The sequence below is a fragment of the Nicotiana tabacum genome, chromosome 15 (assembly GCF_000715075.1).
Source record: "Nicotiana tabacum cultivar K326 chromosome 15, ASM71507v2, whole genome shotgun sequence".
Classification (NCBI taxonomy): Eukaryota; Viridiplantae; Streptophyta; class Magnoliopsida; order Solanales; family Solanaceae; genus Nicotiana; species Nicotiana tabacum.
In genome coordinates this window covers 22,589,257-22,601,705 of record NC_134094.1, presented here as the reverse complement: position 1 = coordinate 22,601,705, position 12,449 = coordinate 22,589,257, and the positions used below count along the sequence as shown (strand labels likewise).

At 39.1% G+C, this 12,449-nt stretch overlaps 1 protein-coding gene across 1 annotated transcript in view; it reads left to right on the top strand.

Moving 5' to 3' along the window:
* Nucleotides 1–5,016, top strand: part of LOC107770189 (dynamin-related protein 3A-like) — a 28,023-nt gene extending 23,007 nt beyond the window's left edge. The window contains exons 16-20 of the mRNA XM_075230662.1: nucleotides 2,828–2,967; nucleotides 3,070–3,213; nucleotides 3,362–3,414; nucleotides 4,089–4,188; nucleotides 4,568–5,016. Coding sequence (XP_075086763.1) covers nucleotides 2,828–2,967; nucleotides 3,070–3,213; nucleotides 3,362–3,414; nucleotides 4,089–4,188; nucleotides 4,568–4,681 — 551 coding nt within the window. The 3' untranslated portion in view covers nucleotides 4,682–5,016. The remainder of the gene's footprint in view (nucleotides 1–2,827; nucleotides 2,968–3,069; nucleotides 3,214–3,361; nucleotides 3,415–4,088; nucleotides 4,189–4,567) is intronic.
* The last annotated feature ends 7,433 nt before the right edge of the window (nucleotides 5,017–12,449 follow it).

The following is a 12,449-nucleotide window of genomic DNA, read 5'->3' as shown; positions in this document are numbered from 1 at the left end:
GAAACTACCTGACTTGTGTCCCAGCCACCAAACCTTGTCATCATTCTGAGTGACACCTGTGAATTGGTTGATTGTGTTGTAGAAGTCTGCAATTCTAATGATTTCCCAATCATTCAATAATGAAAATGTCTGGGTACATTGTCTTGTGAAGATTAAGTCTTGATGCGTTGATACTGATAAAGAAATGGACCTTGGGCTAACTCAACTCTAGAAGCTAGCTCATGAGGTGAGGATTACCCAAGACGATATAAAGATACCATCCCACCCCTAAAGCACTGTTGTGGGACTCAACAACCCTCTCCCCGCGCACACCCAAAATTGGACACCTGGAGCGTTGACATTATAAGATGGGGGCCAAAAATCGGATAAACAATAAATTGAGATGAGCCTGACTCTAACTCTGATACCATGATAAACAAGTGGACCTTGGGCCTTACTCAAACACAAAAGCTAGCAAATGAGGTGATTAACCAAGACCATATAAAGAGACCATCCCATCCCTAAAGCACCGATGTGGGACTCAACAGGTAGCAACTTCGTCGGATCAAACGGCCGCAAATGCTCTTATCAAATCTCTCCGAGGATTTCTGTTTGGACACTTTTGCAACAAGCTTGAAGCCTATTTATATTGATTTTGTTAAATATGGCAAGAATATGTACTATGTAAATATAGAAATATTCCCATATCCCATTCCCCGTAATTAAGTAATTAGGAGATTTTGTAGGAATCTAATTATTCTCTTTTATTTCTTTCCTTATTTGTAATCCTTGTAAAGGTCATTTTACCCCGAATAGCCTGAGGGAATAATCAATCATCATATTCCCCATCTCTTCTTCTTTCTCAGTTAATACTGTAATCAGCCAGAGTAGATTGTGATTCTTTAGAATCTATAACTTCCAAATTGTAAACCACATAAATAGTACATAAAATTCCAACCAAGGTTGAGGGAATAGTCTAGCTTTTGAGTTGAATTTTCTCTCATTCCTCTTATTTTGACCTTGCATCTAATCGAAGATAAAGAGAAGTAGGATCTCTCCTGAGACACTCTGAGGATACACAACTATTTTTGTTGTCCAGACAAAATCAAATTCTCTCACATTCAATGTCATGGGATGAACCATGTCCAACTTTAGTTGTATTGTATTGGATAAAGTGCAAGATATGGTGTACCTTTAGAATTATTTATGCTATATAGGCAACTGCTGTTTGATGGTCCAAATGATTTTCTAGATTCTTTTTTTTTGGTAAATAAGACTTTTATTACCAAGTAGAGAAATGTACAGATCAGTTGCCTAAGAAGGGGGAAAAAAAACAAGCAAAACTGGCAGTCTGGTTAGTTGGACACAAGTCCCAATTCCCAGCAAAGCTACTGATCCTCTATCATCATATACTTCTACTGCTAAGGATAAAAATCTAAAGTATTTTATTTTTTTCCAAGTTTGCTCTTCCCGCAGCCTCTACAGAACATATCTTGTACCAGGCTTCTAAGTATGACGTCCAGAGATCTCTGCTTGTGCTGGAAGATACGCAAATTTCTCTCTTGCCAAATATAGTAGACACAACCAGTCAATGACATTCTAAAGATATCAGCCGATGGGTTGTTACTTCTCAACTCCCTGCTTGCCCAGTCTATTTCATCCTGCCATATCATCACAGCTCTATGTATGCCTTGCCATTGTAGTAATCTGTACCATAGCTCCTTTGAGAATTCACATTCAAAGAACAGATGATCAAGACATTCTTGTTCTTTGGAGCAGAGTATACAAGTTTGGTCCACAATGATTCCCCATTTTGTCAATCTATCCTTTGTGCTTAGTCTTCTCTGTATTGCCAGGTTCAAAATAAACAACCATCTAGGAGTAGAAGGGTTGTTACACATGAGCTTTTTTCAGAGTACTTTTACAAACTCACCTCTCATCTTCTGGTACATCTTTTTGGTAGAGAAGGTCTTCAGTTGAGACATATCAGTCATTCTCATTCCAGTTCCCTCTAAGTACTTTTTAGCTTTAAGAATCTTAGTCAGAATCCAAGAAGCTTGTTGTGGCTCCACTTCCCATAGTTGCCTCCCCTTCCCATAGTAAATGTGAACCCACCTCACCCATAACTTGTCTTTTTTTGTATGTAGATTCCATAAAAGCTTGCAGACTGCAGCTTTATTCCATGTCTCAATGTGTAATACATTGAAACCACCGGCTGTTCTAGGCCAACATACTCTGTCCCAGGCTAATGGGGCTTTCCTTTTCATCTCCACACCACCACCCCATAAGAAGTTCCTACAAGTTGCCTCAATCAAATGTGTTATTTTCTTAGGGAGTACAAATATTTGAGACCAGTAGACTTGGATGGAGAATAAGACAGTTTTGATTTGCTGCAACCTCCCCGAGTAAGAAAGAAACTTGGAGGTCCAGGATGCTATTTTCCCCAGCATCTTGTTCACGAGGGGATAGTATTGCATCACAGGAAGTCTTTTAGAGTTTAAAGGCACCCCATGGTACCTGATAAGTAGTTCCCCCTTTGTAAACCCCAAAATATTCAAAATCTCGCCTTGTACCACATTGTCAACGCCCCCAAAGAAAATAGTGCTCTTGTCAACATTAGCCACTAGTCCAGAACAATTGGAGAAGTTTGAGAAGCAATTTAAGAGCAGTTGAATAGATATCAAGTCTCCTCTACAAAACAACAAAAGATCATCTGCAAAATCTAATTGAATTATTTGCAATTTGCTTGATTCTTTTTCATAGAAAATGAAAATAGAGACAAGTGGGCGCTTTTTCACCACTTTCTTTGTAATAGTAACATGTGAAATTGCTACAAAATGCATTTTAGGTACCTCAACCACAAGGACGTGGGGGGTTTCCTCCCTATTTGGAAGCCGAGGATCATCAGTAGGGAATTCATCTAAGAGACATGCTGCTGAAGTAGTGCATGATATTGACCAGGCACCTCCTGTTATACAATTGAAAAATGTAAGTGCATACTAATCAAGTACATATCATAAAAGAGAGAAACGACAGACATGGTGATGAAATATCTGATCTTTGTGATTCCCCATCTTACTCTCTTTTTAGCCACCATCAATCTTGAGGCCTGGAGAAACTGAAACAGAGTACCAAGTGGAGATTATAGTGACGAAAATACTCGTAACATCTTACTATGATATTGTGAGGAGGAATATACAGGATTTGGTTCCAAAAGCTATTATGCATTATCTGGTAACTTTTCCCCCTCTGTTTTAATGCTTTGGTCATATATTATGTAGCCAATATTAAGTATATCTGTGCATGTTTTTAGTTGCGCTGTGTGTATAGCACTCTGCAAGCATCTGCCCTTTTGTTATCACTCACTGCTGATTTTCTCCAGGTCAATCATGCTAAGAGGCATCTTCTTGGCACGTTCATAGAGAAATTGTACCGGTATGCTCATTGGGACAATTGTTTCTCTTTCATGTTATTTGATTTTGGGATCTTATAAATCCCACAAAGATGGATTTGACATCCTTGTTAGACTTGTAACCTGTATGCTGAAGAATCTGAAAACATTGTCTTACCTGAATTAGGAGTACCTCCTCATAAGCAGACAACTCATTCTCAGCTTGTGCTTGTTTCTAATCCGATGGGTAGAGTTCCTATCACCTGAGTCGATTCTGCTTCTGGTTGTTGTCTTAGGTTTCCGGCTTATTTTTTTGTTTGATTAATCAGTTCGAACAATCTTTCTTTATCGGCGCTTCTTGTTAAGATTTTTGCATTTTTAGATTCCGACTATCATGATATTTGTATCTTTTAGAAAGAATACTTGGTAGAACTGCAACATAATACGGAGAGCCGAACCAGTAATTTCATGAGCTGGGATTGCCAAACCTGGCTCGACCTTCACAAACGTTGTCTTGTTTGTATGTGGAGCTGTAGATCAACTCATTGTTATGACTTGTCCCTCTCCTTTTTTTTTTTTGGCTGTGGCGTTTCTCTTAAGTGAATTATGGAGGGAAGTCTGTAAGCCATGGATCATGTAGAATTACCTTGTTTATGTGCTTACTTCGAGTTATGACCACTTCTGATCATTTCTCTGCCTCTCCTTGAGTCACCCACAGAGAGAACCTTTTTGAAGATTTGGTGCAAGAGCAGGACGAAGTTGTCACTAAGAGGAGGAGGACTGTAGAGATGTGTCATGCTCTGCAACAAGCTGTCGAGGTTAGTTATTTTGATAGTTACAAGACTAATCTTGCTACTGTTTTAACTAGAAATCAGGGATCTTTGGGACCATAGGAATTGCAACAGTGACTTGTTTTCCTTGAGAAAAATGTACAAGCAGTGTGTTAAGATTGTTTTTTACGTGGTTTGTGTATATGTATGGTGCCAAGAAAATGCAGATTTTGGCGCAGGCCTACTGAGACCATGTTCCCAAGATCCTATTTCCATTTTGATTTCAGAATTCTACTCATGATATCAGTATTATATTAAATATGTTCTGCCTGAACCTTCCTCTTATGTCTTGTTTCCAAGTATATTTGCTAAAGTACAAATAGAATCGTAAATCTGAAACTTTCATTTGCTTGTTTTTTTTGTTTAGACACTCGATGAGTTTGTAGCTGATATTTCTACACAAAGGTCAAGTGATAGTATGGATGCATTGCCAAAATCTTCTTACCTTTCGTCAGACTTTTACTCGAATTCAAGATCTTAACATCTAGGTAATCTGAATCTTGTATAATACTCCATGAGTTAATGTGTCATTGCCTCCATCTGTATCCACTGCTTGTTCATTCGAGGACTTCAGTACGAAGCGAGAGTCCACATTTTTACTGACATGTCACCTGATGGAACTATTGAAGCATCTATTAGATAGATAAACTTGTATAGTAGTATGTGTTGTGAGTTACTTGTATAGTAGTATCTGTTTTGGAGATACTGTCCAGTTTTGCTCTAAAGATTACAATTACAGTGTTTTCTTCTGATTTCTGCTCTCCGCTAGGTAGGTGGGCTATATACTTATATATGTAGCTTCCAAAGTTTACTGTTTCTTCCCTTCAGGTTATGCTTACTAGTCCAATGTTTACTGTTTCTTCCCAAGTTTTTGCCTCACCATAACTTTTAATAGGATGCTGTTTGTTGAAGTTCTATTTGAGAGATGTTAATGTTCATCTTATGGGTTTAGACTCTTAGGTCATTGAATGATATGTAATCCATTTATCAGAAATTAATCCTCAGTATGTTTCGTTGGTGTCCCCAAATTTTACTGATTACAAGAATTAGTACTCTCTCCGGTCTCAAATTATCTATTTTCTAAAAATAGTTGTCTCAAATTATTTGTCATTTAGAAGTTCAAGGTAAATTTTTTTTTTTTTTTCCATTTACTCTTAATAGTAATTATTCTTGAAGATGGAGATGGTAGCATATAAATAGAGTAAATATGTAAATGAAAAGTTTATATTAAGACATAAATAAAAATAAAATAATCTAAAACCCTTATAATTAATATTTTCTTAAGGGTGTGAAAAGTGAAGCACGACAAATAATTTGAGATACAGATTAATGGATCACTCCAGACCTAAATTATCTGTCCTACTTTTTATTCTGTGATGTCCTAAAATTTTGTTAACTTTTTCTAGATGAAAGCTCTTTAACCTAACTTTTTAATTTTATTTTTATTTGTCAAAATAATATTTTGGGACCTATTTTTATTTTAAAAAGTTTTATTCTTTGAAAGATTACGTTTTTCTCTATATTTTAGATCCATTTTTATGTAAATATGAACCATCTTATCTTAACTGTCCAAATGGAGATGCAGTTCTGTGATAGCTGGAAAAGATTTCCATATATATTCAACTTTATTCTCTTATACATTTACTATTTTAATTTTGGTTGAAGAGAGAATTACTAATGTGATAATCAGACTGTGATTGCCATATCAAAATCAAATCATCACATTGGCGTAACTAAAATTCCAAAAATAGCTGTGACAAGAGCCTCACCTGATTTCTAAATTGAGGTGTAGATATAGTGGCGTTTGTTATAAAAGTTTTTAGAAATTCAGTAATTTTTGGCCGGGTTTCTTTTTTAAATGTTTTTTTTTTTTTTTTTTTTTTTTTTTTGCAAAAATAACTGAAATACACTTATTGAAAAGACTTCAAAATTGAGTTCGCAAATTCAACTTGACACTTCAAAACAAATGCTAACTTATATCTTCACAGCTATAATTGCAAGAGAAGAAAAGGTCAAGCTAAAATTGCTAGACAAACAAGCTATAATTTAAGCAAAATTTGCACAAGCAAAAGCAAATATTTACTCCGAAGTGTAGAGATGATAATACTTCTACGGAAAAATGAGTTTGAAGTTAAGTTACTTTTCAAATTACTTCAGTAAAAAGTTAATCTACTAGATTTGAATATCTTGTTGGATGATGTGCATGATACTTATTAATCAAGTGATTATTTAACAGGCCGAGATTAAGAAACCCATCTTTCAATTGAAATAAAATTTTATATCTGACACTCGACTAAAATTTTTGATGCGCTTTTTCTCTTCTATTTTAGTTTTAATTTGTAATACGATGAAAAATTAAAGTGCACACTGTAATTTTTGGGTGTATGCTTTTTGTTTATATTCCCGTGCATTTTAAGAGAAACAAATTCAGAAAGAATCCTTTTTCTAAGTCCAAAAGATTTCTGAAAGATCTAATCCAATAGAGATTTCACAGTAAGCATAAAAATGTAGTTACAGCTGTTTACCATAAAAAACGGATAGCAAATAGATTTATATGCGATTTTAAGGATATGTGAATTAATTCAATACAAATACAAATGATAAATGACGTTAGATTAAATAGATAAATGACGTAATAAATTTTCAAACCGATTAAGGGGGGCGATCCCGGACACATTAACAGCTTAATGAAATACCTGCCTTCGATCCCGGGCTCACAATTAGGGGTGTCAATGGTTTGATTCGGCCGGTTTATTTTATAAAATTTGTACCATATCAATTTTTCGGTTATTCTATTATGTATAACCAAAATTAAACTTTTTGAAACTGTCTCAGTCATGTCGGTGTCTCTTCGGTATTGTTACGGTTCGGTTAATTTTCGGTATTATTTTAAATATTATGTAAAATTCACTAGAAGAAGTAGAATGCAAAAACATATGTTCTTTTATAGGACTTACCAAAACTTTCTAGATATTTTTACTGTTTAAAGGGTGTTGGATTAAAAAAAATAAAGAATGGCTAGAGTATAGATCTATCAACTATTCTACAACAATGTAAAAGAAACCAAGCAAAGGAAAAAAAAATATAAATCACACGAGTGGAAAGATATTAACCAAGTTGGGACTCAAGAATAAAGTCTATAGAAGATTAAATATTCAAAAAGATAAATCTAAATTATATGAAAGGAAACATATTCAATACATTGTAATTTGCTACTCATAATCGCTAGAATACTTTGTGTCTTGCTAATAAAGATATTTGAAATAACTTAGTTTAAGTAGAAATAACATAATAGGTTTTAGGAATTAGTAATTTGAGTTTAATTATTTGTTGCCTTGAAGCAGTTTTCATAATTCCAAGGCCCAAAGAAAAATTTAATGCATTATTATTATTTTTAAACTTACTATATAAATATATTTTTCACACGTAAAATTTAGTCGGTACGCGGTTCAGTATTTTTTCGGTTTATTTTCATAAAATAAAAAACCTACCCTAATTATCAGATTTTTTAAAAGAAACCTATAAATCGATTCAGTGCGGTACGGTTCGGTCGATTTAGTCAGTTTTCGAATATCCATTGACATCCCTACTCACAATAATGAAGAACTAATGAACAAAAGAAAGAACTTTGAATAGAGAAAATAAGAGTATATTGCCTTAAAATGCGTGTTACAATGTGTTTATGAATAGTAAGCTTTCCCCTTTATATAGTAGGAGAATTTTACCCTAAGTACAATTCTAAAAAAGGTAAAAATCTTCCGTTTCGACGATCACTGATTTTCTGTTGATATAAGCCGAGATTCACGCCGTGATATCTGGTTGGGTACGAATATCACGACCCTTTGTTAGTCGTGTGCAGCTGCTCGGTGATGCTCTCTAAAGTCTCAACCCTTAAATCAGACCTCGAGTGTATGGCCCTGATATCCTCGAGGGCAGGTGTTTGCCCGAGCCCTGATACGAGCGGTTCTTCATTCTGACTCCGATACGTTAAAGTCATCTTCCCGCTCCGCTTGGCTCACCGGGAGGTCGAGTCATGCAACGAGCTCGGCCCTTACCCGTATACAGATAGTCCTCTCGTTTCTCAGAGAGTAGGCTAGCCGAAACGATGGGAAACGATATATGACTCTAGTTCCTTCCTTCGTAAGTCACAACGGGGAAAAGAAACGTCCCATCAATCGCGTCGTTCTGACTTCGGACACGTGTCACTCACTGGCAGGTTGCCTCCGAATGCAAAACATCGACTATTTTCCAATAAAAACCTCCTTCCTTTGTACTTTTTTTACTTTCCGATCAAGCCGCAATCTTCGAGCCATCAACCATCATCAAAACCTTCTTCAAATCTTCATTTATTTTCTTCAATATTCATAGCAATCTCCAAATTTCTACCCAATTTTTTTTCAAATCTTCATACCCCGTTTCTCCAAAACTTAGTGTTTATTTCCCAAAATTTCAAACACTCCCCCAGATGACAATGGCAAAAATATCGAAAACTGTTCCTCAACAAGTTGCCTCTTCATCTTCTCAACCGGTCGCTGGTACTGAAGCGGTTAACCCTGAGGTGGTTGCCCTCGAAATGGCTCCCCCCGTTGCAGATGCTAACGAACCGACCATCGAGCCTCCCTTTTCAACGTTTATCCCCGGGGCTGATCAATTGAAGACGACTTCAAGGTTGAGAAGCCTTATCGCAAACAGACCGGGGGGAAGGGGTCTAGAGATAGATATGTTCGGTGACCGAGGATTTTCTTCCCACGGTTCGCAAGGAATGCGATTGGGAAGGCAAGGATGTAGTAGTCCCCGGACCCGAGGATGCCGTTACTACCCATGGGAATGGGTACTAAGTGTTTACACTTATCCCTTCACATCGGACCCGGTAGACCCGATCGTCCTAGAATTTTGCAAGAGGTACGAAGTGTGCCTCGGGCAGATCCATCCATCACTGTGGAGGATCGTGACCCTCCTTTGTTACTTCGTGAACAAGATCGAATCTCGTCGTTTCATGATCGACCACCTGCTCAGATTATACAGTCCGCAGATGTTCCGAGGGGGACTGATCAAGCTTACGCGTCGGGCCAACAAGGGCTCCTTCTCCAGTACCGGGGCTGGGATGCTTTGTCCGGGTGAAGACCGAGGATTTGATCCACCCAGAATACATTCCATTCCCTGAGGAATGGAATGTGTCACGTAAGCTCAAGTCCTTCATCAAAATTTCTTCTTTTTTTATTTCGATATTCTCATTTATGTTTGTGGCTGTGCAGCTGTTGCCAGGGTTCCGAATGTGGTCCCCCAGTTAAAGGAATGGATCGAGGGCATATGTACTCAGATGTCCTACTTCAAGCGCACATGGCGCGGACTCTGAAAGGGCCGATGGGAAGCCTGTTCTTATGGTAAGATCTCTTTCTGGATAGACAACATTACGTCTCTGTTTTATATTATACTAACCCCTCTTCTTTATCATTGTAGGTTTGCCTAAGACCACCAAACTTAGGCCTTCGGAAGGGAACAAAGATGTGCCCTCGCCTGTTGATCCCTTCGTTGTTGCCACGGAGGGAAAGAAGAAGAGAAAAAAAAACTCTCGGGCTCCCCGAGCTCCGAGGCGAAGAAACCGAAGAAGCGGGTGCTTCGCAAGCCTAGAAGGGGCTCCAGTTCCCGTGTGCCTGCCTCTGATTCCCTCCTTCAACTTAGGGATGAGCCGGAGGAAGAATCTGTCTTCGTAACTCATGGGACGACCACCTATCCCGGGGATTGGGAGGCATCCGAGGGGGAGACTCGCAAGACCGACCCCCCTCCAACTCAGAAAGCCGACGCGAATCCCCGAGGTGAAACTTCCCAAGATGTCGGTTCTCCACCAAAGTGCCCAACGTAATTGAGATCTAGGGGACGCCCTCTTACACCGAGTCTTTGCTCGAGGAAGCCCAAGGAAGGAAGGAGAAATCTAACGAAGGGGCTCATGGCGTGGACGATCCCCTTCGTTCCTTTTTTGATGGTGTGAACTCGTCTATCTTGGAAGACTTTTCGGGGATGGGCGATCTGGAAGTGCCGAGAAAGGATCCGTCTTCAGAAGTTGGAGGGCTAAACTCGAGCCCAAAGTTAGTCAACCAGTTCCCCACCCCGAGTGCGTACCCCGATCATAAGAGGTCGATAATCATCACTGTCCCGGAGGATGCCCGAGTTCTTTCTGGTCCCTAGGGAATAGCGAGCCACCTTCGATGCCTGGTGACCGAACAAGACTAAGCGAAAATGAATGAGGTGGACGTGTCGTACCTATTCAACGAGGCGTAATAGGAACTGAATCGGGTAAGGCATCATTACGCTCTTTCTACCTTTGACTTAGTCCTTGATATTTCTCATGTCTTCTTTCTTTTAACCTTTTGCATGCCTCGATACTCCATCACGAAAGTTTTTTTTGGTACCGGATTGAGATTAACCAGCTCGAGGCTGAGGTCAAGGAGCTTACCGATAAAAGAGACATGTATAAGTTTCTCAGCGAGCAACACGAAGGGGTCGTTAAGAACCTCCAGGCCGAGCTGGATGCGACTCAGAAGGAGTATGCCGACTTTATGGAAAAGGTAAAAGTTTTCGAAGTTAACCATGAAGACTTAGTCATGGTGACTAACGACCAAACCCCGCAGGTTCAGCAGAAGATTGGCAGGATCGACCAACTCCGAGCTGAAATAAATGAGGTCCAAGCCATGACCGATGGTTAGAAGAGCAAAATGGACTGTGAGGCAGCTATCCCGGAGGGAGATCCTCGAGGAGATCCATGCCCGAGGCTTCGACATGTTGGCCAAGATTGAGGAGGCGAAGAGACTTAGGGTCGAGGCTAAGAAGCTAGCTGAACCCGATGATGAAGAAGGCTCAGAGGGCTTAGAAGATCCCGAAGATGAAGAAGGCCCCGACGACTCTGGTGGCGGGTCGGGTCGTGGTGAAGATCATGCGTAGATGCCTTAGGATTTTTTGTCTTTACTTTTGTACCTTGTATATTTATTTTGTTGAGGCCGTTTTCATTGGCTTTTGTAAAGACATTCCAGAATGTATATAAAGTTTTTTCCCTTTTGGTAATTTTCAAGTCTATTATATTTAGCATCATTTTTATAATTGCAAAGATTTCAAATGCCTTAGCACGGAATCAAACGTAGTAATAAGTCATTTTTCGGGGGACCGAATAAGACTTGTCCCCGATGCAAGTTTCACTTGAAACTTATGGGGGCTCGGATTGACCTGAAGCTTTCCCCAAGATGATTGTTTAAATGTTTTTAGACTATATCCTTGCCGAGGGTAACCTTTGAAAAGGTTTGGAATTTTGTTGAAGGCCTTATGTTTTGATTACAGGCTTCGGACGTCTCTGAACCATTTTTAGGGTGGCTGTAGCCTTTTAGGTTTTGGCATTGCCTAATAGGTTTTGTGCCTCCAGGTTTCGATAACCCAAGTCGCCCAAACTTATCAAGGACGACAGTCCTCGAGTGGGGGTAGCCCTTTGGGCTCGGATAGGGGTGTCCCTTGGGCCCGATAGTTCCCGGGTAGGAATAGTCGTTAGGCTTGATACTTTTAAGAAGCAACAAATATTTGTTAGCAAGGTAGAAACTTTCTTTCATTTCTATGTGTAATGTACAAGATTGTATAAAAGCTCATATTATGGTCGGGGTGACCTATGCGGGCACAGTTTATTTGACTGTTTGGCCCTTACAATGAATCCTAACCACCGGGCCTACACTGTTCGAGCACAGAGCTTCCTTCATTGCTAAAATTCATGACTCAAGGGTGATGGCCCCCAGTATTTGAGGTCGATCTTCGAGTGGACTCGGATACTGTTGATGCGACCATTGGCTCCGATTTGAAACTGGTCTTCGACTCTAAGTTAGCACAGTTTATTGTTGCCTCATTAAAAAGCTTGCCGGAAAACCCATTTGGGACAAAACTGATTCAAGGAAAAAAAAAGTGCAATGCGTGCTTTCAGACCTAATCAACTACATTCTCCTTTGGCTGTTGCTCGTAGGTGTTAGCCAAAATAAAATAAATAAAAGAAAACGAATGATGGCGTACCTCAGTAGTAATATCGTTTTAAGTAGGTAAAATTCCAGTTGTTTGGTAGCTGTGTGTCGTTTCCCGCTTCGAGTTTGTACGAACCTTTACCGGTAATCCCAATGACTCAATACGTACCTTCCCAGTTCGGTCCTAGCTTTCTTTCATTCGGGTTTCGGGTGTTCAGTGTTACTCTTCTTAATACCAAGTCCCTGATATGCCCACAAGAC